The sequence below is a fragment of the Chiloscyllium punctatum genome, chromosome 1, assembly GCF_047496795.1.
Source record: "Chiloscyllium punctatum isolate Juve2018m chromosome 1, sChiPun1.3, whole genome shotgun sequence".
Taxonomy (NCBI): Eukaryota; Metazoa; Chordata; class Chondrichthyes; order Orectolobiformes; family Hemiscylliidae; genus Chiloscyllium; species Chiloscyllium punctatum.
Window position 1 is genome coordinate 19,069,560 of NC_092739.1, and position 26,830 is coordinate 19,096,389.

A 26,830-nucleotide genomic window follows, 5' to 3' on the forward strand; every position below is an offset into this window, starting at 1 on the left:
GTCATTCCTCGCCGCATGTACCTAAGTTACGTTGTTAGCAAAAGAAGGAAGTTATTGGTGACATGCTTTAGAGATTATTAAACGTCCAACAAAGTCGAGCAGGATTTTTTTGTTGGCCCACTCCAGTTATAATCGCCTAATCCAACTTCAGCTTCAGTCAATTCACTCTCCATGTCAAAGACCACTGTCCTCTGTTGTGGTAGGAAAGGTCAAAGGTTATTCCAATGTGCTATCACATGATGAGCTCAGCGTCTTCTTGTTTTGGCTTACTTGTGCTGATGTGGACATTGTGTAGTTCCACTGTCAGTTTACTACGGAACTGGGGTGGTATATTGGAACGTACGTACAGAACCAGGAATTAATATTACCAACCATTGTGCAATTGTATTTTTGGGTTGTTGTCTTTACCAGTGGGGCCTCGTTCGGTCCTTCCTGGAGTTTATTATGTTTTATTATTTTAAAATAGCCTGCAATTTCAAAATCAATGGAGACGCTTTCTACGTGTAATAAATCCCTTTTGTTTTCCCCCTTGAGTTATATTTGACATATTGTCATACCGACCATACAACTGAACAGTTACCTCACCTCAGACCCAGCCACGCTGTATAGACACGCAGCCTTGGTGCTGGAGCTGCAGTTGTGTCTAAATCTTTGTTAAAATATCCCATCCTGCTGATGAAAAGGAAATCAACTATCGATTATATCCCGGGGTGCTAACAACTTCTACACGGTATAACTGAACTGTATAATGTGTGCGCAGTAATTTCCACTTCCCCCCCTTAACATTTAGATAGCGAGCAGTCTGAATTAAAGTCATTGCCAGCATCACTTTTCTATTGCCATTGTATTTTATGTTTCCAACCTCTGCTCAGCTTTCTCTAGAAATCGCCAGTATTTAACACTGAATGAAGAACTTTAATCCGCGAGAGAGATTGTTTCAGCTTTACCCGCTTTGCCTCCAAAACACAAGACCACAACAAACGGCTAGAAATGTAACGGATTCCCCCAGAAGATGCGCCGTTGATATTATCCCCATCAGAAAAGTCAGGTTAGCGTCAATGCTTATTTAGGATTCCAAATCGTTTAATATCCAATAGTAACAGTACTGTACATCAATTGTCCAGCTTCCCCTTAAATACTTATACATGCAAAGAATACCTAGTGTATGGTTGGACCCTACAATTATAAACCATAACAAGATTACGAGCAGTAGAATGGTAGCTGTTTCAAGTAAGATAAGAAATCGACTTATAAAGTTCAAGCATCGTGATTGTGAGAAACTGTACAACTGTACACGGTACAATACAATACCTGGGCTGTCATTTAGCTTTATTAGGGCGGCATATCTGTGTTCTAGTTCGGCCTAGAGAACAAATCCCCTACCCCCCATCCTCCGTAATAAAATCCGCCCTTACTCCAAATTACATAACGAGAGGCATAATCCGTGCCAGAGTTGATTGTACACAGGATATTGTGAACCAATAAATCTCCTAGCTGCTGCATTAATTACATCTGAAAACGGGTTTTCAGATGTAATTTGCTTTTGCTCAGGTTTATATTAACTCAGAGGCATCGTCATTTCGTTGAAGAAAATCTGCCAATTCTGGCTATGAAAATTATCCCTCTGTTGGATAATATGTGGTTTGTCCGGAATAACAATACTGGCAAGTGAGGACGACAAATATTAAACAACAGCACCGCTTCAGCAAGCGTGGCGCGGTGGGAGCGTGTCTGCAATCTCGCTGTACTCTGGCCGTCTGTATTTTTAAGAAGCAGAGAACATAGGAGGGGACGGATAAGGAAATAAGTGCAATGATTGCGTGGTTTGCCATGATCGCAAACAGGCTCATTCATTCAAATGTAGCTGTAACATGCGTGTGACATCTTCCAGGCCAATTGTTACTCGCACGTCTTCTGACTGAATGGGTTAACATGAAAGTATACACCATGTGCAACAATGAACAGTTCGGTGGACACCGTTTTAAAATCTAAATAGAAAGTAAGACATGTATACTTAACAATTACTTTAACTTGTGCGTGTCAATGAGTTATTCATTTATCACTGGAAATGTAACAAATTTATTTCCATCTACCAATTTAGTTTTGCCTGCAGTTGTGAGTTCTATTTGCGAGACAGATTGGTCTATCTTACGTGCTGGCGCTGAGCTCTGAAAAACATGTTTAATGAAATGATTGCGACCCTGAAACAGCGTAGGATTAATCTGGGTAAATTCTGGCCACAAGTATCCTAACTTCATTCCGGTGAACTCTGTATCTTACCAAATTAATACTGAATGATAGCTGGACTACTCTTGTAAAATGGATTCTGGGCACCACCCCACCCTGCCAACACCATTTGTACACACTCAATTCAAGTAAATGCCAGAAACTGGCAGATTTTATTAAAATCGAGCTGAAGTGTAAATTCAAAACAACTAATGGTCGACTTTATATCCATGTGCTCTTTATTCCTGAACGGATGGCTAATTTATCTCCAATTTAGCAAGAAATAATGCTTTAATGAAGGTGGCAGTTCTAAGCGGGGTGGGAGAGAGGCATACGAAGCGTGAATTAATTCCAGAGTGGACCTATCTCGTCACTGCCTATCAGACGTGTTATGGAATAATCCCTTTACATTCAAATGCGGCTCTGCACATGAGTAATTTGTAACATGCAAGCTTCGGAGCAACAAATTGCATTTTAGTTTTAATGTTCACATTGAATACCGAACCTGTTACATATAAAGATGTATAAATATTAACGTGCCGTTCGGGTTTTATCAATGAAACCGATGTCGTACCAGATTTGCAGGCATTCCCAGCAAAGAAATTGGATTATCACTGATCTAATGGACTACACGCAGTGTAAGCTGGACAAATACCCAGGCTGGAAACAAATTGGCAATGATGAATTCAGTCAAAACAAAAACAATGTAAATGCCAGGTCCCAGGAAGAAGGTTTTCTTTTTAAAAAAGGTCTACCTTCGGAACTTTGCACGTTGGGAGCTGTAGTTTATTTTCTTTTTGAACTGTGTGACCCCAAAGAAGAAATAGCGGGCCAACTAAATCCCATTCACGAGTCGGAGAGGGCAGGCATAGGGGGTGAAACTCTGGTCATTGACACCTCCACTTAAATGTTTTTCCAGCATGCGCGCGTGTGTGTGTGTGTGTGTGTGTATGTGTGTGTATATATGTGTGTGTGTGTGCGTCTTTAAGTTGACACCAAAACAGCAAGTGGCGTGCGTGACTTTTGAAAAGCAGTGGGAAAGATCAAATCGGAGAAGAAGAATGCTGAGCAAAAAAAAATTGCGAGATTCGCAGATGAACAGACAAAAAAAAAATCAAAGAACAGAAAAATAAAGAGGCCGTAAATTTATTTTCGGTCGCACGTCAAAGCCAGGTCGTGTGAGTGTCCTACTCTTAACAAAATCCAAACAGCATTTCTAGGAGCGAGCAGTGCGTTGCTTTTATATGAGCAGCTCACACTGCCTTTAAAAACATGGGTCGAGGTGGACAATCCTAGACAATGGTGGGAATGGTGAGCAATTGTGGATTAAGGTTTAACATCTTTTTTGTGTGCTACTAATCCATCAGCTGTACAGTAAATATCCACATCCTCCTCAACCTCTCTCCGCAAACCAACGTGTGTGAAGAGTTCCGTATACAAATGAAGATTGCACATTATAACTGGGCACTGCATTGTCAGCAAATCCATCAAAACACTGTACAGTGGTTGAATTAATTCAGCGGTGCTAAAAAAAATCTCAATTGTTTTACTGAAATGTAAAATGTCATTCAGAATTGGAAAGCCTCAGAACAAATTCGAGTCGAGAGAGGTCTAAAAGATGAGCGTCGAGTGGATAATTTCCAGTTAAGAATCAGATAGGAAAGAGGCAGTGAAGCGTAAAGGAAAAGAAAAAGGCCTTCGACAAATTACATACCATATATATATTTCCCCAGTTAAACAGTATAAACAGTGACTAAGCCACCACTAAAAGTTCCTCAGATACAGTTAAGCGCTGCTGGAGGCGATTATAGGTCCGCGTCCAGGACATGGACATATTTGCGGGCGTCAGGGAGACAAAGATAAGGCGTGCTGCTCCCGGGATACAGAACAGGGAAAGACACTGGTAACAAACATCTCCGCAGAAAGCTGCTCTCTTTGTACATTGCTGGCATCTGGACTATCTTGGGGGCAGGTTCGGGGGTGCTTGTGACCTCCAATTCGGCGGACAGTTGCCTTTTTAGTTTATTCCTGCGGTTCTGAAACCAGATCTTCACCTGGGTCTCGGTGAGTTGCAGAGAGTTCGCCAGGCAAGCGCGCTCGGCGCTGCTCAGGTACCGCTTCATGTCAAACGTCGACTCCAGCTGGAAGATCTGGCTCTTGGAAAATATCGTGCGCGTCTTCTTTTTGGCGAGCGCTTTGGCTTTCTTGTTGGTCTTGACTCGGCCGGAATCGTCGCTGTGATCCGCCGTTTCGAACGATTCGTAGGATTCCGGGCTTTTGACGGAATGGTTTGCGTCCGTGGTGAATTCGAGCGAGGAGGAGGAGGTTAGGTAGCCGCCGTTCATTGTCTCTGCATCAGAAAACCCAGCAAAGTCAGTTTTCCCTCGCTCTATTACTGTGTGAGCATTTGCAAAACTATGTGTGGCACGTTATCGCATAACTGCTGGATAAGTAAACCGTGAAAAGATGGAGATTGCAAACCCTGGGCCTCTCGAACTGTGACATGCAAAGGCTAAATCAGACATCTTGCTCATTGCTAACCTACCATTGAAAAATAACAATGTCCTGTCAATGCATGCATTTAAACCTTCCAACTGAATTTAACTTCTGCCAGTCCTCTTCATAAGTGCATTGTTTAATAACCGACGACTGGCGAACAGGGACTCAAATGAACAGATAACAATACTCTCGCGGCACCGGTGCAGCATCTGCCTAACGCTGACAATACCTTGACCTGTTTTCCTGCGGTCCTTGCCCTGTCTCACATCCGCCCTGGCCGTTTCATGCCGTGATTTGAATTCTAACGCCGGCGTGACTTGCTGCTTCGCACGGTCGTGCCTGAGCTCTTTGCATCTGGGGCTGGCTTTCAGAATGCTGTCGATGGTAAATGTCAGGGACAGAGGCTGACACTGGAAGCCCTCTTCCTTGTCCATCATCCCGCCGCTCCCCCCCACCACCCCCCCCCAACCCCCACCCCCCTCCACTTCAGGCACTCAGACGGTGAACCGTCTCAGTGAACCGTCCGGAAGCTCTGTGCAATGATCCCGGTCCCGCCAGCACCATTCCTGCCCCTCTCAGAGCCCAGCTCCCTGGTTTCCCCCCAAAGTTATTCACTCTGCGGGAAGATGGCCGTTCCTGGAAGCTTTACATTGGTCCAAATGCGAGCAGCCGGCCTGATCCAATGGGAGGGCGGAGGCGGGCCGTGCTGCTGGCAGACATCTGCTCCTCACCACAGCGCGGTGACTCTGCACTTGCACGTCGGGGCCGCACAGTACAATCCTCAAAGCGTCTTCCTCTTTCTCGCGTTCATTTGCAGCTTTAAAACCCCCAGTTGCGAAAGATTGTCAGTCAGTGGCATCGCCGTCACTGGGGCAAGGCAGAAAATCACAGTGGTGCTGCACTGCCAAGGTGCAGGGCAACCAGGTTCACATTCCCACTCTGACATCTCCACTCTTGCAAATTCTCTACCTGTACGAGCAACTTGGACTTCTGATTTTCAGTAGCAATCCACTACCAATTTATATTCCTACCATTTTTAAAAATCAAAACCACCGTTCCTTGTTTTTTTATTGTAAAAATAGATTAATAACGCTCATAATTATTTGGAAGTTGCCATCTTACCCACCCTCCACCCCCATTGCCGGAAGACGCTTTTGGTGGAGGGGAGAAATGTGAAATGGTGTCAGTATTATCGATACTGGCTCCAGCAAGGGTGGGAGCATTCCCTCCTCTTGGCAGCTACCTTTCTGTGAAGATTCAAACAGGGCACGGGAGGGTTGCAATGGCGATGCGCGATCGGAATATCGCTTCATCGAACACAAACTGCCAGCTCCCAGTTAATTCGCCTCGGAAACCATTGTCTGAGAGCAACAGAACTTGGGTCAAAAAGGCAGCGTTAGACTTTAGTACTGGAACCACATGTATTAAATACAAATATGCATTGACATATAAATATATATTATATATGTGTGTGATATGTATCAATGTATACAGTATGTACACGAGCGCGTGGAAAATTTAAAATAATTTGACCTATTGCGTATGTTGGGTTCGGATTTGCTTCTGTGTTCTAGTCAACGATTGGCTAAGATCCCGACAGCGAATTGCAGCTGTAATACTCCACATCTTCCCATTCATAACCGTTTCATGCTTGTCCCGCTTCACCCAGTCCTCGAATTCAAGTAAAGTGTCTGGCAAAGTCGCACATGGATCTTATGCCGCGCGGGCTCCGGGCCTTCACATTTTGGCTCCCCCATACCCGTTTATTTCCGCCGTCCTCCAGGGCCCCTTCGATATTCCAGCTCAGGTGAATTGGCATAAGTTAACTTCGACTACAACGTTACGGTTACACGATATGTATATCACAATTTCCGTTACATTTACTAAAATAGTCCGTTCTGCTTCCCAGATAGCATGGTGGCAGGATTCGCACTGAAAGCCATTAATGATCTATAAGCGAGCATTGAGCACTGAGTTTACCTATGGCAAGATATACCCCCTTGTAGGGAGAGAACATTTTGTTGATCAGTAAACCGATGTTTTATATACAAGGTTTAACAGCGGTAATGCTGGAAAGTGTTTTTCAACGTTTAATTGTCCGTTGAGCATGGCTCAACATCTCCAGGTCGAAAAATCTTTAAACACACGATTGACAGAAGTGGAGTGAAATGAGCAGAATATGAGTCTGTGTTGCACAGAGGTAGGAGATGTAAAATGCATGAAGCGTCCTTAAATTTCTATTAGATCTCTCCTCAACCCCAGGATCCTCAGCAGTTCATCGTACCGTTCCAGGGATCACCAGTGTGAATCTCCGCTGGACACGCTCCAGTACCAATATGTCATTCCTGAGCAACTTAAATAAGAAGTTGTAAATGCACATCAGAACTGCAGTTTGTCCACTCAATATGTCAGCTATTCTGACATCTGGAAAGCACAAGTATAAGTTATTCACTGTCAACCATGTTTCTAAATCTAAGTTTTTAAACTTTTCTATTTCTCTCTTTAGGTATCCATGCCGATGTAAACGTGCGCTGCAGTGCATTCACATTGTCATTAACTTTAAACCAGGGAGAGCCCCGAAACTACACACGCATCAGAATATTGCACCTATTTAACGTTGCTTTTTCAATGATTCACTTGAACTCGAAGTATTCTCTTTTACTTTCCCTTGTAAATCTTTCCCCTCATGAACGTGTGTGATAAAATAATTTCTACTTCAAGACCTTGTCAAGCATGAATAAGTACGTGTAGAATAAAACTCCTTTCTAACCCAACTCTGTACTTAACTCTAAAATTGCAAGAGCGTAAGCAATTCTTCAGCGTGTTGTGTTCAGTCCATTTAATTCAGCATCGGAGAGTGAAGTAGACGCAAATAGAATCAGAGCTTTCAAAAGAGAACCGAATAGGTTCCCGAGGAGAAACAGAATAAAAATTGTAGGTCGATGAGAAACGGCGAGGGAGTGGAACTAGCTGGTTTAGTCCTATAGAGAGCAAGCAACTGCACAATGGGCCGAACGACCTCACTTCTGCTGTGATTATTCTGATTCCCTAACCTAGCCACGCCGTGCTCTAATTGAGTGAGCTTGTCTACTAGCCCCATGATTAAAACTGTGCAAATTAGATTATAATGTACAACCTGACCCAAAGTGTGAGGAGATATTCAAACATCAGATTGGCCTGGATTTGAATTCAGGCAACTGAGGTGACTGATGTTTAACCATATAGTTTGTCAGGACACACGACCTTTTGAACTATTCACGTTTGTTTTTTTTTTCTTCAAGAGGGTTGGAATATAAAAGCAGTGATGTGCTACTGAGACTTTATAAAGTTCTGGTTGGGCCCCATTTTAGAATATCGTGTCCAGTTTTGGGCCCCACGCCTCAGGAATGACATATTGGTACTGGAGCGTGTCCAGCGGAGATTCACACTGGTGATCCCTGGAACGGTACGATGAACTGCTGAGGATCCTGGGGTTGAGGAGAGATCTAATAGAAATTTATAAGATAATGCATAGCTTAGAAAGGGTGGACGCTGAGAAATTGTTTCTGTCAGACTGGGATACTAGGACCCATAGGCACAGCCTTAGAATTGGAGGGGGTCAATTTAGAACGGAAATGAGGAGGCATTTCTTCAGCCAGAGAGTGGTGGGCCTGTGGAATTAATTGCCATGGAGCGCAGTGGAAGCTGGGACGTTAAATGTCTTCAAGACAGAGATTGATAAATTCTTAAACTCGCAGGGAATTAAGGGACACAGGGAGGGTGCGGGAAAGTGGCATTGAAATACCCATCAGGCATGATTGAATGGTTTTACTTCCACTCCTATTTCTTATGGTCTTTTGAACAAGTTGGGTGGGTTGTGTTAGGGCTAATCCTAATGCCAGTTTAAGAGCGCGCAGGTGCACCGTGCTAAATATAGTTCGGTTGGTAGCACTCTTTTCTCTGACCCACAAGGTTCTGTGTTCAAGTCCCACTCTCGCACTTGGATCCTGACACTCCGGTGTGATCTATCCGATCCATCAGCCTTTCCGATGCGGTACTGAGCTGGGATTCTCCCATAGGGATGTGAAAGATCTGTCATGACCAAGAGGCATCTCCAGCAATTATCTCTCAGTCATAGAACAGATTATCTGTCGATTGTTATGTTAACTGCGTTATAACAGGAATGGTCACACTTTTTAAAAATAAGATTGTTAGCTCTGAAGCGTTTTGAAACGTCCGGTGGTGGTGGAAAACAGCAAACTTTCCCTTTCTTAAATCTCTTGAATTTGAACGCGTTTATTAAAGTTGCGCCCACTGAGTCTTGCTCGAGCAGCTCGCTTCCCATTTTGCTCCGGAAGGTAGCTAACACAACATCTACCGCTCCCATCCTCTCCCCAACCATTTCAATCCCTCCGTGATTTAGGCGGCACGGTGGCTCAGCGGTTAGCCCTACCGCCTCACAACGCCAGGGACCCGGGTTCCATTCCCACCTCGGGCAAGGGTCTGTGTAGAGTTTGCACATTCTCCCTGTATCTGCATGGGTTTCCTCCCACAGTCCAAAAATGTGCAGGTTAAGTGAATTGGCCACGCTAAATTGCCCATAGTGTTAGGTGCAGGGGTAAATATAAGGATGACGGGTCGGTGTGGACTTGTTGGGCCGAAGGGCCTGTTTCCACGCTGTAAGTAATCTAATTACCTCTCCTCTCTCTTTAGAATTAAAGTTAGGGGAAAAGAAATAGAATCTCAGATTCTAACAGGTGGTGGAAGTTTCAACTCTATTCAACAAACAGCAACTGGTGCAATTGTTCATTAGAGGTCTGAGATACATTCATGTGTGTTCATCAAAATGAAGAAAATGTGGACATGAGTAACTGTTCAGCCACCATCCAGTAAAATGATGGAGTAGGTTAGAAGAACTAAATGGGTTTTTTTCTTGTTCTTATATTTTAGTGGTTTCCACCCTCCTCCTTCTCTGTAGCTTTCCAGGGCCCTAAAACGCTCCAATGACATTAATAAGAGATATTTTTTAAAGAATGTAGCTTCCAAATCCTACCCGGTCCTGACAGTTCGACAGTTCAGAATTCCCTTTCTAACGCCCTCCCCACTCACTTTCCCTTCTCATTCACCTTTCGCAATCCGCCTTGAATAGGAGACAATCAAGGTATTTTTCAATGTATAATTTCAGTTACAACACACTGTAAATTTTTGTTATAAATTCTGTGCCTTACAATTGTGTCCTCCACAACCATCTGATGAAGCAGCAATCCGAAAGCTAGTGCTTCCAATTAAACCTGTTGGACTATAACCTGGTGTTGTGTGATTTTTAACTTTGTACGCCCTGAACACCTATCGTATTTATCAAGCTTTGGCTCGGCGTTCCTAATCTTTCTTAAGAACACAATAAGCAGGACCATCATCAGATAGAACACTGACGAATGTGTTCAACCATTCACCACCAACAGGGCTAATCGAGGCCTGCCACATTTCTTCGGTCTTTTCCCATAACCCCTGATTCCAGAATAAAGAACAACTGCCTTTCTCAACCTTAAATAGTTAATGGCTTAGTGTATTCTAAAGACTCACGATCTCTGAGTGAGAAGTATTCTCCTCAGTTCAGTCCTAAATGATTGTCCCACTTATCCTGAGATTCTGCCCTCCGTGAACAACAGTCCCCGGCCGGTACAGCACCTGTTGTACACTGTCACCCCTTCATTCTTCAGTTCTGATCAATTTCTGTCTTGAACACCATGGGTGTTCCCATGGACGTTTTATTATATGTATTCCTGATGATGGGCTTTTGCCCGAAACGTCGATTTTCCTGCTCCTCGGATGCTGCCTGAACTGCTGTGCTTTTCCAGCACCACTCTGGTTTCCAGCATCTGTAATCACTGTTTTTATCATTTTATTATATTCAAGACGTTATAAAATGCTTCCTTTGGTTGTTAGCATATGCTAGGAAAGGTCGTTTTCAGGTGATGGTAAATTTCATTTCGTTTGAAGGTTTCTGTCTCTGACTTTGCCAAGGGGTATTGATAAACTGACTCATCTGCTGATGGAATATTGCTTTACGACTAATCTTGAAATTGTGAGTTTCTGAATAACTTGTTCCACCCTTTCCTCACAAATGACAAAGCTAATCTCCATTAACACTTAACTACATCCCATGCTCATCTGGAATACTTCACAACCATGAGCATTTTGTGAGGATAGAGGTAGGCGTAGGTGTAACCAGCGACTGTCAACTCGCCCTGTTGCGCCATTGCGGCCGCTCTGCTCGGGCAATGCTTGCTTTGCGGTGAAATGATTTGAAAGAAGGGCAATATACAATTCCACTGAAATACCTGCAACAATGCAAAGTGAAAAGCTGCCAGTTACTATCAAATATCGTCAGTGTGAAATTATCTGGTTCTGTGGTAGGCCAATGGTGAATATGATTTAGCCATTTTTGTTACTTTTTAATACTGTAACTGTGATACTTCGTTTCGTTTGTTGGCAGTTAAACTAATGCAAAGGAAATCTCAAACGTGTGCAAGAAGTGGTGAAGTAGGATTGAAAGGTATGGTTTGCGACATTACTGAGCTTTTCATTTTATATTCATCCCATTCTTTCTAGTGTTTGGCAGCAATTGCCCATAAAGTCACAATGCACCTCTCCCATGTCTGAAAGATAAGAATTACGCCCGGTTTTGGGCCCCATACCTCAGGAAGGATATACAGGTCCTACAGCGTGTTCAAAAGAGGTTCATAAGAATGGTCCCAGGAATGAAAAGCTTCACATAAAGGTTGGAGGACTCTGGGTTTATACTCGATGGGTGTTTAGAAGGATGGGGTGGGGGGGGGGGGGGGTGGATCTACTTGAAAAATGCAGAATACTGAATGGCCTGGACAGTGTAGATGTTGGGAAGATGTTTCCATTGGTATGAGAGGCTAGGACCGGAGAGCACAGCCTTAGATTAAAGGGAAGTCCTCTTAGAAAGGAGGTAAGGAGAGACTTCTTCAGCCAGACAGTGGTGAATCTATGGAATTCCTTCCCACAGACGGCTGTGGAGGCCAGGTCATTGAGTACATTCAAGACTGAGATCGATAGGTTCCTGAATACCAAAGGGATCAGGAGTTACGGGGAGAAAGTGGGAGAATGGGGTTGAGAAACTTATCAGCCATGATTGAATGGCGGAGCAGACTCGATGGGCTAGATAGCCGAATTTCTGCTCCTATGTCTTATGGTCTTATTGTTTAACTCCAGTTATGTTCTCTCGAAATGAGATATTACAGATTCGAATTCGCCAATAGATCCTTAATGTCCGACGCCAGAGTTAGGGTAAAAGAGAAATGAATCGCTGTTCTGATTTTGCTTTCTGAACCAAAGAACCCTTGTCCATTTCGTGAATTTTCTCATTGTAAAGAGATTGGCTGCTGGGCCATCTATAATTTCCTATTTTAATTCCATGAAATAAGGACGTTGAGTGTTGTGATATGTTTGTTTGCCCCGATAGGATTACATGACTGGAGCATGACAATTGAGTAACACCACCTGTAAAAATAAAGCTATGTTGATACTTCTTGTCCTGCTTTGAATATTTTTCACAATATGGCGATAGAATAAAGAAACATAACTGAAGAGTTGCAATTACTTTTAAATAGAAGTTTGGACTTACTGACATACAAAGATCCAGTTTAAAGCCAGTTCCTTGGGCCCTATGACCTCCCCCACTGATTATGTTCCATGTCACCTTCCTTCTACTTTTCTTGGTTCATTTCTAACAGCATACCTTCTAGCCATTTCTCTATTATTTCCTTTTCAAACTTTCCCTTGTAATAGATCAGCTTTTCCTTCAATGCATCATCCAACAAGTTCCTGAATAATTAAACTACCTTCCTGCAGTTTCTCGATGGCAGATATGTGGAGATGAAATGCGTCGCCATTAAAAGGAGTGTTCAAAATGAAACTGGTTCACCATGCCAAGACCATCTTTCTTACAATCACAGGAATAATGAAGCTGCATTCAAGTCAAGGAACAGAGGGAGGGAGATGGGAATGGATGCTCGGGGAGTGGGGATGGGGAAGATAAAACTAGCACATTTCAGTCAATATAAATTTCAATTCACAAGTGCTCAAAATTTTCCATGTATAGTTAAGAAACAGTCTTTTTTCAGTTATAATCCTTCATGAACTGGGTATATGCTAAAAGGCTTTACAAATGGCTAAAAATGTTTGGAATTGTACTACCTGTTGTAATGTAGGGAAATGCAGCAGCCAAACGCTAAATGACAACCGGATAATCGGTTTCAATGCTCGTGTTTAAGAGATGCATGATAATCCCATTATATTTGGCAAAGCAATGCCAACACATGCTGAAAATCCCATTGCTCTGAATACCGCTCATGCCGCGCAAGTAGTATTTCTTTCTCTACGGTAAGAGCGATTGCAACCAGATTAATTTTTTTCCCTCCTTGGAAATTGTGGTGCCAATACTCTACCGATTAATTTCTTCCCATTTCTCGGCTACAACATTCCAACCGTCCAGACAATTGCAGTATCCTCTCATTCATTTTAATCAGCGTCAATCTTAGAATGGTACATGAGATAGAGGTTATACCCCAGATTCAACGATGGTTAAAATGCGTTGATATTCCCTTCAATTCGATTTTTACTCTCTTGTCATTTATTCCACGCGCGTTTTATCACAACAGTTGGAGAAGCCAATACATGCCTGAAGGTGAATTACGTTTGTTCTTTTTCATTGACTTTGAGAGAACGGAGATTTATAAAGTAATTGAACATAAAATCAAATAATAAAAAAAAACTCTTCCGAATTGCTTCGATTAAAACTAATTTCAGTTCGGTGCCGTAGTCTTCTCTTACATAGTTAAATGTAATGAAAAATAATTTCAAATACGCTACTGAAAACATCAAGGAAACGTCTGAGCGCATTCTGTCGATAATAATTTCAAGAGAACCTAATTTAGACAATAGAACTCCAAAAGAATTGCACGGGCAAATATCTCGTGTAGATTTCAAGCACTGAAAGCTAAATTTCAAGAAAACGTTTGGTCATTGTAAATAAAAGCACAGAATTCACTCAGCGTTGCACCGTCTCATCCAGTGAAGTTTCAGACTAACTCCATGGTCTAATTATTTCTGTGTCTTCGGTCCTATATTTGGACAGGACCCTGAAGTTAGTACAAACGTTATGTGAATGTTCTCACAAATTGAAAGATACTTCCGGGTATTTTTTATACGTTTGTGCTTTAAATTTCAGAGATGAGAAGAGTATGGCTTTAAAAAAGACACAATCGAATTAAAAATAAGCCTTTACCAGTTGAACTGTTAGATAGCAGGTACTAAATGAAAACCTGAATTTGTGGATCAATAATTTTTGTAGAATTGCATGTCTTTTCATTTCGGCACATTTCCCCAGATCTTTCACTTCCTTCCTATTTTCTCAATAACACCGTTCACTACGAGAATTATTTATTTTTTTATTCAGTGCACTAATTTACTTTCCTGTCTCTTGATTTTAAAGTGCATGCGGGACTGACCCATAATTTTATCTTCAGAGCTGGCACCCCGCGTATTTACAGCATTTGTTCCAAGCATAGGCAGTGTTTGACTCATATCGCTTCTATTGCTCATAACATCACCACATGGCTGATTAGAAAGCTGCAGATCGATGTGTCAATGTTACGCAGAGGGAATTGTGGGATGTGATGACTGGGTGCAAGTTAACCAGCATGAGATTCCATGGCCCAAAGCTCTGCCTTCCTGACGGACTGATTTCATCCTCTATCAGAAATCAGTGAACTTTTCCGTTCCCTCCGTTCTAATATAGTAGTTTCAACGCCTCCAAAACGACAAGGTACCTCGGCAATTATAAATAGTGCATATTCAAGCCACTGAATTTAACACTCATATATCTGGGACAATGTATTGGCCAAGGTATGCATGTAGAGAACATCCTATCGTCTGTAGGAAGGTGACACCGAAATCAATTGATACAAAGGCAATTGAAACCAATGTTCTTTGGCATGTTCTGACAACTGCATGCCATTTGTTTTACAGATCTCATAACGCGTCTGAAGGCTAGAATCCAGTGCAGTCTGACCTTGTTCTAGATGTGCAGCATAGACATTACTTAGTGAGTTTGCTGCTCTTTGTTAATGTCAGATTTATTGTAATCCCATAAAGCTGTTTTATTTTAGAGACTTTGAGGTGTGCTTTTGTCAGGGCACCTCGCTGTTTAAGAATCGTACCAACAATTTTCACCTTTCCCTGCTATTCTCTGGAGTGTTTTATTTGGCACAGATATTCATTTAGACCATACACCATGTTACGTCGCTCTCTTTTTTTTACGTGTTTTTAAACATAATCTTACATGAATCGCTGTCAATATTATATCCGTCGCCATTTCTCCAACGTTGGTGAGATGAGGTCGCGCAATTAAAGATAACGGGCACAGTACTGTTTGCAGATAAGCAGCAATAAGTCAGTCCAGTCTGTATAGAGTCTTCAATCTAGAGCATCGATGAGCAGTGATCGAGATTTGCTGAAACACACGCGGAACTCTGTGAAGATCAGAAACAAAAGCAGAAATTGGTGGAAAATCTCAGCAGGTCTGGCAGTATTGTGGAGAGAAATCAGAGTTAACGTTTCAGGTCCAGTGACCCTTCCTCAGAACAGTTGCGAAGCTGATTTCTCTCCACAGTTGTGGCCAGACCAGCTGAGATTTCCCAGCAATTTCTGAGTTTGTTTCAGATTTTCAGCATCCGCAGTTTTTTTCTTAACTGTCTGTAAAGATCAGTCTTGGAACTGATGCAAACTGAACGAGCGATCGTTTGCTGGATTTCACATGATGGTCTCCTATCTCGTGTCAACAAATTCTGGAAATAGTAAACAAGTAAATCTGCACTTGCGACAACTCCTCTCACCAGCTTTCAGGAAACAGGGGAACGTTCGACCTTGCTAAATAGTTGATTGCGATTCATTGACCAAGGCAAGAATATAGACACCAAACGGAAACTAAGGGAAGCTATAAAGCAGTTGGAGTTGATTAAGTATAACTTTTAATGTCATATGTCTGTTTTATATTATTAACAGTACTCGTATGTTTTATAATAATCATGCATTGCTTATAAAAAGTCTTAACAGTAATATTTCACAATAAAACCTGAAGTCATGACTAAGACTGAGGATTTTTCGGACAAATATCCGCTGTTCTGATTAAATCTACAGCAGTGTATACGTCACCTGAACAAGAACAAACGATTCGGAATCAAGAATTTGCAAATGCGTATAACGTTATCGCTCCGGCCTTTAGTGCAAAGTACAGTTTCGGCCATACTGTACTAAACATTCAGTCTGTTGCATAGTAGAAGCTTAGTTATTTTTTTTTTCTCCAGATTTGCAACTTGTAAAGCTAAAAAGAAATATGGTTCCACTTTATTGCATCGCAGAGGAGAAACGTTTATGTGGACGAGTTTTCACCGAAAATATGCGATCTTTATATGCAAACGATTTAGCAAAAGATACAATGCAAACCAAAATGAAGCCAATCACCATTCCTGACAGTTCTGTAACAGCTCGATATTAAATCAAATGGATGTGTGGTGATGAATGACGAGTTGATTCAAAGACCAGTTTGCTTGATTTTTAAGGATTTGACCAGGGTTTATTGCATTTCTTTCCTCCGATAATATAAATGCGGTTAGCTACATCGAGTTAAAAATAATAAAATCAAAAACGCCCAGTAACTAATGTTTAGATGTACTAAAATCCAAGTGAGCATTTTGAACTTGCTCTGGAGTCCTCCCTTGCCCGTTCTAACAAGACCGATCAGTTAAAAAGAAATCTAAGTTTAACACAGCAATATATTGTATAAGCAAAGGGGACTTTATATAAATTACCTATGCAGTTATTATTTTTTATACTGTAGTCCATGGGCGTGGTGGTTGTCCTTAATGACGTGGTCACAGCAGTGAATGCGGAAATCATTGTATTCAAGTCTGCAATCATTTCTTTGGATGTAAAAGAGCACAAATTTCCGGTCCGGCTCTGCAGCCACAGCGCCCCAGAGTAAACTATTGCACATTTGCACCAACTGAAAGCGTTAGAGACAAAACAAAAGTGGTGAAATTGAACCAAAAGGCTTTTCGTTTCGTTTCTCTCATGGCGTCACTTAGACCTTCCACGTACCATCTGGTCGAAGGGTCTGATCTAGACAAGTCCACTCATTTGCGACCTTAGGAAAGGCATGGAGGAGGGGAATGTTGTAAGAGGGTAGTTTGCAGTGCCTGAGAAACTGACCAGAGGAGGGGATACCTGCGGCAGGCTGAAACTTAAGGCGCCGGTTGGTGTACTTTCATGATATAAAATGGGGACTCTGACAATCCTCTGTGCACTGTGAGAGAGATTAACCGCTTCCAGGTCAGCGGCCAGCTGCCTTTTCCATTTATTTCTCCGATTTTGAAACCAGATTTTGACCTGAGTCTCGGTCAGGTGAAGGGAAGCGGCCAGACCCGCTCTCTCGGAGCTGCTCAGGTAGCGCTTCATGTCAAACGTGGACTCCAGCTGGAAAACCTGACTCCTGCTGAACACGGTGCGCGTTTTCTTTTTGCGGCCGGATTTCTGCTCGGAGTCCATCTGGCTTTTGGCAGCCGGGTGGCTGTCTGCCTCTGACCTCTTCCCCTCCAGTAGCTCGCCTTCCTCTGGGCTACAGATCTCCTTGTGGCTGTCCCCTTTGTCCGAAACTGGCGGGGAGTCGAGATCACTGGCCGGGAGGAAAAAACATTGCTCTTCGCCGGAACTCTGACTTCCTTGCTTCGGACCTATGAGCGCAAGCAGAGAATGCAGTTACAGGCTAGCTCTTGGTTACTTCACAGGTTAAAGCGAAGGCATGGAACAAAGGATAAAGGCTTCTGGTATTTGTGGCTGCCTACCAGAGTGTGAATTCATGGTGTGATGCTGAACCTTACTGATTATTGCTCATTCCTGAACATCACTAATTCCGTAAACCGGGGGGGAATCGCTTGGGGTTTTTTTGTTTAAAGCTCAGTCGGATAGACGCATTAAATCGTCTTTCTTTCGCTCAATCATTGCTGGGCAGCCGTCCACAAAACCGAGGGCGCAGCGATCGTTTGTTCCGATCCAACCTGCACCGGGGCGTTAGCGGTTCAAGGACGGCTGAGAAATGACTCGCAGGTCGTGAGAACTTGCCCTGACCAGGCACAGTGTGGTCAAGAACCAGGGTGCGGGTGATGTTGTGGGGGGGGGTTGGTGGTGTGGTGCTGGTTGGAGAAATTGAACACAACAAGAGACTAAAATGAGAGGAAGGTCGCCCATTCCCGCAGTTCATCCCAGGAGCCGAGCTCACGCTGGCAATATCGGCTGTGACATAATTGGAACACATAGAGGGCTGGGAGACGGGCGGGGGAGCCTTTATTATCTGACTTATTACTTTAACCTTAACTGTGAAGTGTTTGTTTTTAATCGTTAAACCTCATTTTTCGCTGTTGGTCCCATTTATATCAGACCGGGATGAGCTGGGGGGAAGGTTAATCCCCGCGGTCTGTTTCAAAGTTTGGCTTTAGCTCATGAGCGAGGCGGCGGAATCAGAGTGCAATCATTGAAACAAGAAGGCCAGCTTTAGCCTCACCACCCACAATCCCGACAGACTCAGGTGCCACTGGCAAACCTCCATCAAGCTGCCCAGCTACCCTGCTCATGGGCTGTTCCTGACCACAGGCAGTGGAAAACGGCGGAGTCGGGGTGTCGAGGTCAGGATGGGGAAAGGGGTTGGGGGGGGTGGAGGGGGAAGCTGGGTTGACTGACTGCGGGAGTGCGTGCCGTTCACGCTCGGCGGCAAGGTGAGAGGAGACTTACTGTCTGGACTGGCACATCCCGCGCATCTGGGCTGTGTTCGGGTGTACCACTGTAACATGCTGTCCCTGAGCGGAGAGCCGTGTGTACACAGAGCCAGGCTGCAGAGCTGACAGCACAGCTGGTTCCCCGCGGTGCCGTGAGGGTACAGGCCGGCTCGGGCAGAGACCCTCTCCCCGCTCTCCTCCTTGCTGTCCGCCCGCCTCTCCTTGCCATTATTCCGCAGGAGGTTCTCGATGAAAAATGAAGACACCTTGGCAGGCGCTGTGTCCTGGGGCCCGGTCACTTTGTCCGGCATGGTCTCCTGAAACGCTGTGCGTCTCTCCAGCTCAGCCCCAGAGAGCGACCCCGCGGGCTCAATCACCTTTCCACCGGCGACAGACTGACTCCCCGAGGGCTCATAGCAAACCGGCAGCTAACAACGCAACCCTCCCGGACAGCTCTCCCCCTCCCCGCAGCACAGACACCAACACATCGTCCAACTCGGCGCCAGTCAGTGGAGAGAAACTGGTGGGGGAGGGAGGGAGGGGGGTGGGGGTGGGGGTGGTTGGTGAGAATGATGAAATTCAAATGTCAGGCTCGTTAAAAAATGCCTAACATGCGAGGAGTATACCACGGATTGGACGGGCACAATGGCAAATGGGATTACTGAAGAAAATGAGAGAATTGCTTGCACTGAGTTCACTTGCTCTGTTTCATCCCGAGTGCCTGCGGCTACAGGGACTTGCCAGTTAGTGGTTGTATCTAGGTCAATTAGGGAACAAATCACAAATCAGAATCCGGATCTCGGTTCTGCATTCCACACACCAAAAGGGAGTGTGAAAGGGGAGGGTCCGGCTGGGGGCGGGGAAGGGGGGGGTGAGGAGGTGTCGTTGCAAACCTGTTTTTTTTTTTAAAAATAGCCTATTGGCTGACAGGAGGAATTTACTTCCACTTCCTGTAGGTCGTTTCGCGCGTACACACGCACACACACACACACATACACACAAAATGGTCCTCTGTCACACAGCACTTAGTGCCAGAGCACTGAACGCTCTCTGAGGTGCTTTTTGTCGACCTTGTCCTGTGTCCATTGCAAACGCTACCCATTCTGTGCTAAGACGAAAAGTAAGATGCTCTGTCTTCCTGTTGACTCATTCGCCCTGTCCGTAAATTTTAACGATGATGCTCGTGGACCAATAGTGCACAGCTTTTCCAAAACGGCCGTTCTTTATTTTTGCACAGTTGGCTCATACAGGGCGCTTTTGAAATAGAATTGGTTGTTGTTGGTGTCTCCATTATTCCAGTAAAATTAAATGTGATGTTGTGGCTTTGCCCGGCGGCGGACGGAGTCGCTGTGTTGTTAAAACAAAAGTGTTGAATGAAGCGTATCCACATTGTCTGTTCAGCAGCGCCATCCAGTTTAAACCATGTGCTGAATTTATTGAGGGATAATTGCTCATCCTTGCATGAAGTGAATTGAACTTGACTGTACAGTTACTGTGAAGTTGCCTCTTAGCCAGTAATCGGTTTTAAACTCCCTCTGATTGTTATTGTTTTGTAGTTTTAAGTCTGATCATGTTCGGTTCAAAGGGCGACCAGTTATTGCAAATGTCAGCTTAACTCGGCGTCTTTTTTTTGTTTTATTTGTCCAGGTCCAATACAATACAATATACTAAGCTGATTTCCAAAACCAGACATGAGCCTTTTTTTATATAGGTGAGTGACTTCTATTAAAACATTGAACCAGAACAAAGAGATATAAACGGTCTTCAATCAGAATCGCTCATGATGCTGCCGACATTGCCAGCTGACATAAAGAAAAATCAAAGGCGATCCAACGTGGGATCCAACCGAGCATCTAAGTGGTTTAGTTTCTAAAGGCATGTGTCCATAACATTTCTGAACTGACAATAACCCAATTGGTGTAATCTGTACAGTGTGGGTATAATGAAGAAACGGGGATGTTTCGTGTGAATGACTACTTGACTGTATCAAGGCACACCAATGTAATCGTAGTCAGGTCAAAACGCCCATACACTGAGCCGGCTTTGCACAAGATATCCACTGGGAGCTTGCATGCTGCCCGTTCGAATATGCTGTTCTGTGTGTGTTTTCCTGAAAAGTAGTCAGTTCTTCATGTTTTAACCTCGCGTGGGGCTCGCAAGGTGCTCATTCTACCCTTAGGAATCCAAGCGGCTCATTTGAATCACGGATCTACACGTAAACGGCAGGCGCCAGCAAAATAGCCCACCGTACAAATACGCCAATTGACTAATCACCAGAAATAAAGAGCATATCAAAAATCGCTTGCTTCGTTCGAGTGCAACTTGTGCAAAATTAAAGAGTAGACGATTAGATGGATTTTAATGCCCAACTTTATTTGTTCCAAAGCACTGCTGTCTCACAGCACCAGGGTCCCAGGTTCGATTATAGCCTTGGCGACTGACTGTGTGGAGTTTGCACATTCTCCCCGAGTCTGCATGGGTTTCCTCCGGGTGCTCCTGTTTCCTCCCACAGTCCAAAGATGTGCAGTTCAGGTGGTTTGGCCATGCTAAATTACCCAAAGTGTTAGGTGCATCAGTCAGAGGGAAATGGGTCTGGGTGGGTTACTCTTCGGAGGGTCTGTGTGGACTGGTTGGGCCGAAGGGCCTGTTTCCACACTGTAGGGAATCTAATCTAATCAGTGGAAATGAAATCAGAATAAAGTAGGTCCGGTTAATAAAGCTTCGAGGCGTTAATGATAAATATCGAGCAGCGAAAATCGTTCCTGATTCATTGCGAGATTGAATGGGCTGCCTATTCAGTAGATTCTAATTTAAGTCATTGTGAACTGTAGATGTGAATAAAAGACAAGCTGGAATATTTTATTATTAAAAGGACACGATGTTTGCAGTGTCGGTAAATAACAGCGGCTAACGAGTTCAAATTTTCAGCGCTTACTTTTCCAAAAAATAAGATTATTTAGAGAAAACTTTATAGTTTTCCAAATTGATCAAAGATTTGAGAAAAAAAAATCCTATTGTGCGGAGCTAATGCAATATTAAACTCACATGCATTTGAGGACGGAATCCCGTAAAACGGTGACTTCCCGACTGGCCAATATAATTGGGTTTCTGAAATGTTACAGTGAGAAAGGTTCTATTATGTCAACAGTACTGCCAGATTAGCAGGTCATAGAAACAGCTGCTTGCAAATCGATACCATATGTTCAATTGAACATTAACAAATTAAAGCTCATCCTGGTCCTGTATGTCTGTTTTGTGGCCTGTGATTTCTTTGAGCTGAGCCAACAGTTGTCTTGTATAACACACACCCAACAGCAGCGGGATAAGTTATTGGTAGACCAACGCGCAAGACTTGCCAAATAGTGGTAATGTGGCAAACTTACATTTCGCTTGATTTTATTTTTAATTAATAAGCCTTATGTATTATTTCGTAGCCTTGATATTACTAAACACATAATCCGCGCATTCCTATACAAAAGTCAAAGTTTCTTGATTGTCCTTAGTTATTTGCAGAGTTATCATTAATCGGTGCAATGTTTCCGGCCGACCGACTGCTAATATGAAATATTCACCTGTGCACCTTTAAAAGGCTCGCTTTCACCTTGAATCGCGTATAATTTCAGTCGAAATGCTGCAAGGTATTTTATCTGAAATGTACACTCGATACAGATTTTGTAGAGACATTCACTGTTCAAATAGTAACAGATTATGTTTTGATGTTTAGGTTGATTGGTGTTTCTTCGTGAGCTGAGAATCAATGCTTCATACACTATCCAGGCATGGCTGGCTCTTCCAGGTAAATACACTCGTTGTTCTACCGTTTTATTCTATTCATGAGCAATAATTGCATTGACAGATAAAATATTTGAACAATGCACACGAAATATTTGACAAAACTCACCAATGAAAAACTAACAGCAATAATGGCTAACTGGAAGTTGGACCTAAGAAGAAAGTTAAAAGTTGACTTGGTGGCATGTTCTAGAAATCGGTCAGCACTTATTCTGCAATCCTGTGACGAAGTGTAAGTTTAGGTCAGCTCATTGCAAACTGAGAGAGTAAACACACGGGATGTGGAGTTATGATGCCGCACTGAGATACACACACCTATGTGAGCTGGCTGGGTCACTTGAACTGTATTTTTTTTTGCTCTGGACAGCTCCTTTATTTTGATAGCGAGTTTCTCTATAAGGAGGAGTCGAAGGGCCACCGCGCAGGAGTATACACTTTTTTATTTCTCACGAAATTATTCTAATTCACACTTCTCATGGTAAAGCAACCATACAGAGTCTTCGAATATATCATTTTTATTCCAAGGAATGGGAGCTTTCCAATTGTAACTGAATAACTTTGGAACAGTGACGTTGAATAACTGGCGCAGGCAACTCCAACACTTAGAACTCTTTGGTTAAAAGTGCGCGATCGTAAATTCAGCTCAGTGATGAAGATGTCCGATCAAGTATCTGCATTTATTTTAGACGATTTGCAATGCTGCATTGACTTTCATTTAATTGCTCTGGATTTCCTAAATTGGCTTGAATTTTGGGTTCGTCAGAATCAAACCTCCTCTGATTGCAAATATATTTATGTACTGGAGAAAACAGAGTTGGATCCTTTAACTATATGTCGCAACTCAATCCATAGTAAATTAGGTGTTGATACATTGCCACATTTTCTGGTTTTCTGAAACTTAATTCCATAAACTAGACAAGGCCCACCGAGAGTCCTGAGAGAATTCCAGAACGTTCTGTCAATGCTGTCAAACATTTTTCAGCAGGAAACCCAATTATTGGTTCAGTCTGCTGTCGTGGTCCTTTATATTTCCAGTAAAATTCCTGACATTTTATTTTCCGTGGTCTACAATCCTTTTGTTCCTTTTTAAACAGAGGGAAAGAGCAAAAGGAAAACAACTTTCCAGAAAGCGAAAGAGTCGTCTAGAGTCAGTATTTATTGTCATTTCGTTTTAATTATATTGTACTAAGGAGCTTACGAATTTATTTATTTTTGTGGCAGCATAAATTTTATCCGAGCAAAAACGTTGAATCCCACATGCATTAAGACAGCACTGTTGAGTGGCAGAATATTAGTGGCAGACAGCAGCAAGATGATACAGCAGAACACAGATCGTTGTATTTCTCCTACTTCTCTACTAATTTGGAAATTTGATGTTAAATCGTTTTCTTCACAGTAGAGCGGATGAAGTCCTATCTTTCAACATTATCCTAAGTGTTCAAGAATACGATCTTGTCATTGGTTTTTCTCGGTTCGGTGCTACTTTGAAAACTCCCGATATTTCGTGCATATCCATAGTTTCCTATGCATGTCATATTTGTCAATTCTCACTATTATTTACAACATTTATCAATTGTTGAGTATTTTGTTGCCAGTACCCCCAAAATCTCTACTTTATTAGGTTCACTGAACTATACTTCCAGGACCATTTAATGCTCCGTTTTAAACGCGTGACCAAGTTAAGCATTATGCATGTGTGTCCAGCCTACATCTGACCGAACAATTTAATATTCTAATATTCAGCTCACATTCAGAATGCTAAATGATTCTATTTGTTCTCGGTCTATTACTAATTGAGTACTTCTGCAAGGATTGAATTCCACTCCAATACAGATCTTCGAATGTTGTTCTGTTGCCAGAGAGAAAGAAAAGTTCTTCCCACAGGCACATCCCGCCAACATAAGCAGCTCCCAGCCATTCCAGCCCTACACAGAATCGTCCCTCCTTCGCCTGGTACTTGGTTGGAAATTTGACAGGGCGCATTATTTTTGTCACGCGCGGCAAAAGGCGAACACACACACACACACACACACACAGACTCGTCTCCTTTAATTCATTATAGCAATATCACAGGACGAAGCAGAAAGCCAAACGCATTTTTTTTGACACGGTGATTGAAGCATTTTGTTTGCATCTCAATGGTCACTTGGTGGATCCCGTGTATATTCTGTTCTGACAGGAAATATTTCCAGCAATTCCGCCGCGTCAGTTCCCTTCCAGTCATCAGGTTGATTCTGCTGTTCATTGTGCATTTCTTCCAGCTCCAGCTGTCACGTTGAATAACATCAGCTGCCCACGGGCGGGTGACATTTCATTTTCCGTTCTATTAAAACTTGACCCTTTCCAAATGAAGCATTCAATTTCACACGCGGCAGCTCTTATTAGTTGGAACCGGCTATAAGCAGCGTTATAAATAAACGTCGCAACTTTAGAGTCACAGCGACTGTCGGCTGGAGCATCTCCAACTCCTTTCGAATTTGACTATGCTATGCTTTTCGTGAACTGCTTCAGGGCATTTGATTTTGAGAAAGGAACATGAAATAGGAGTAGGTTACTCGGCCCTTCCAGCTTGCTCCGTCATTCAATCAGATCATAGCTGGTCAGAATTTAACCTCAACGCTACATTTCTGCATATCCCCAACAATCTTCCATCACCTTGTTAATTATGAAACTAGCTACCTCTCTCCTTTAAATATTTAGAGTCTGCATCCACTAGCAGAGAATTCCAAAGACTCACGTCCCTCCGAGAGAAAAGGAAATCCTCATCTGAGTCTTCAATGGGTTACCCATTATTTTTTCAAATTATGACCCCTGTTCTAGATTCTCCCATAAGTGGAAACATGCTCTCCACAACCACCTAGTCCGGCCCAAACCTCTCCTACCAATGGAAACACCTTTCCAACAGATAAATGAGCGGTATTGCATGTTGGTAATGCAAGCGAGGACAGGACTTATGCAATTAATATTAGGGCTCTGGATACTGACCTAGAAGAGACAGGACAAGAGATTCAGCTAAGTCATTCTTTGAAGTTTACATTGCAGGTAGACAGGGTGGTTAAGAAGACGTTTCACGCGCTTGCCTTCATTGCTTATACCCTTTGAGTATAGGAGTTGGGACGGAATTTGAGGTTGTAGTGGACGCTGACGACGCCTCTTCGGGAGTACTGTGTGCAGTTCTGGTCTCCCTGTTATAGCAAGGATATTATTAAAATGGAGAGGATTCAGAAAAGGAGATGGAGGGTTTGAGATACAATAATAAACTGGAAAGATCGCCTTTTGTTCACTGGAGGGTAGGAGTTTGAGAGGTCACCTCATTGAGGTTTATAAAATCATGAGGGGCATAGGTAGGATAAATGACAAGGGTCTCTCCCAGAGGGTGAACGAGTTCAAAACTAGAGGGCATTTTTTTTTAAGTGAGAGGAGAAAAATTTAAAAAGAGCCACGAGGAGCAACGTTTTTACACAGAGTAGTTAGTGTGAGGTGCCAGAGATAGTGGTGGATGCAGGTACAGTGACAATATTTAAAATACAATTGGATAAATTCATGAATAGGAAAGGTTTGGCGGGATAGGGACCAAGTGCAGACAGGCGAGACTAGTTTAATTTGGGAACATGGCCGGCGTGGACTGGTTGAAGGGTCGGTTCCCATACTATATGACTCTATCACCTCTGACGCTTCTAAATTCTAAAGGCTTTAGGTCCAGCCTGACTAGCCTTTCCTCATAGAGACAGCCCGCTCAGTCCAGGTATTGGACCCGCAAACTTTTTTTGAAATGCTCCAACGCATTAACATTGTTCTGTAAGTAAGGTGATCAGCGCTCCAGACGTAGTTTCACCAAATCCCTGTTTAACGGAAACTCTTGCATTCAATTCCCCTCACAATAGACCGGAACGCTTCATTCGCTTTCCTGATTGCTTGCTGTACCTGCACAATAACATTCGGCTATTCATGCACCACAACACCCAGACCTGTCTGCATCTCAGAGCTCTTCAACCTCTCACAAGTTAAATAACATGTTTTCATTTTCTTGATTTTTTGTCAATGGTATGGAAAATTTCACACTTGCCCACATTGCACTCAATTTGCCAAATCTTTGCCCGCTCACTTAACCTATCTATGTCCCTTTTAGGTTCCTCTGTCCGCTTCACAACTGGCTTTCCTACCTACCTTTGTGTAATCATCAAATTTAACGACTATATCTTATTAATCCCAAACCCCACAGTCATGATCTGAACTTAGTGGCGATATAATCACGTAGTGCTCTTCTAAATTAGAAATGCACCTATTGAACACTTTGTTATCGTCTCTCCATTACTGCTATGAGCGCGACTTAACGATAAGGCATCCATACTGGTGCCGGAATATTGCTAATCCATTGCCCTCAGTCTGAGATCTGGGAGCTGTGCTCATGATCGACCTATTGATACTTATTCCGAGAAAAAAGCATATGTGAGCCGTTACCAAAACAAAAGCGC

At 43.1% G+C, this 26,830-nt stretch overlaps 2 protein-coding genes and 1 long non-coding RNA gene across 5 annotated transcripts in view; 1 reads left to right on the forward strand and 2 right to left on the reverse strand.

Annotated features, from left to right (window-relative positions):
* Positions 1-1,022: 1,022 nt before the first annotated feature.
* hmx4 (H6 family homeobox 4) lies at positions 1,023-5,170 on the reverse strand. The gene is made up of 2 exons (XM_072574202.1): positions 4,955-5,170; positions 1,023-4,576 (listed from the first exon to the last, which is right to left on the reverse strand). The coding sequence occupies exons 1-2, from the start codon at positions 5,160-5,162 to the stop codon at positions 4,032-4,034; spliced, it is 753 nt and encodes a 250-aa protein (XP_072430303.1). The 5' UTR covers positions 5,163-5,170; the 3' UTR covers positions 1,023-4,031.
* Positions 5,171-15,784: 10,614 nt separating this feature from the next.
* hmx1 (H6 family homeobox 1) lies at positions 15,785-19,107 on the reverse strand. Its single transcript, XM_072574331.1, has 2 exons — positions 18,580-19,107; positions 15,785-17,525 (listed from the first exon to the last, which is right to left on the reverse strand). Exons 1-2 carry the CDS (start codon positions 18,872-18,874, stop codon positions 16,915-16,917), a joined length of 906 nt encoding a protein of 301 aa, XP_072430432.1. The 5' UTR covers positions 18,875-19,107; the 3' UTR covers positions 15,785-16,914.
* LOC140479966 (uncharacterized) overlaps positions 17,773-26,830 on the forward strand; it is an 87,789-nt gene continuing 78,731 nt past the window's right edge. For 2 of the 3 annotated variants that reach the window (XR_011961171.1, XR_011961168.1), the window contains exons 1-3: positions 19,512-19,683; positions 20,211-20,274; positions 22,288-22,359. This is a non-coding gene — a long non-coding RNA (uncharacterized lncRNA). Of the gene's footprint in view, positions 17,899-19,511; positions 19,684-20,210; positions 20,275-22,287; positions 22,360-26,830 lie in introns of those variants that run through there. The other variant, XR_011961177.1, reaches the window with a different exon arrangement.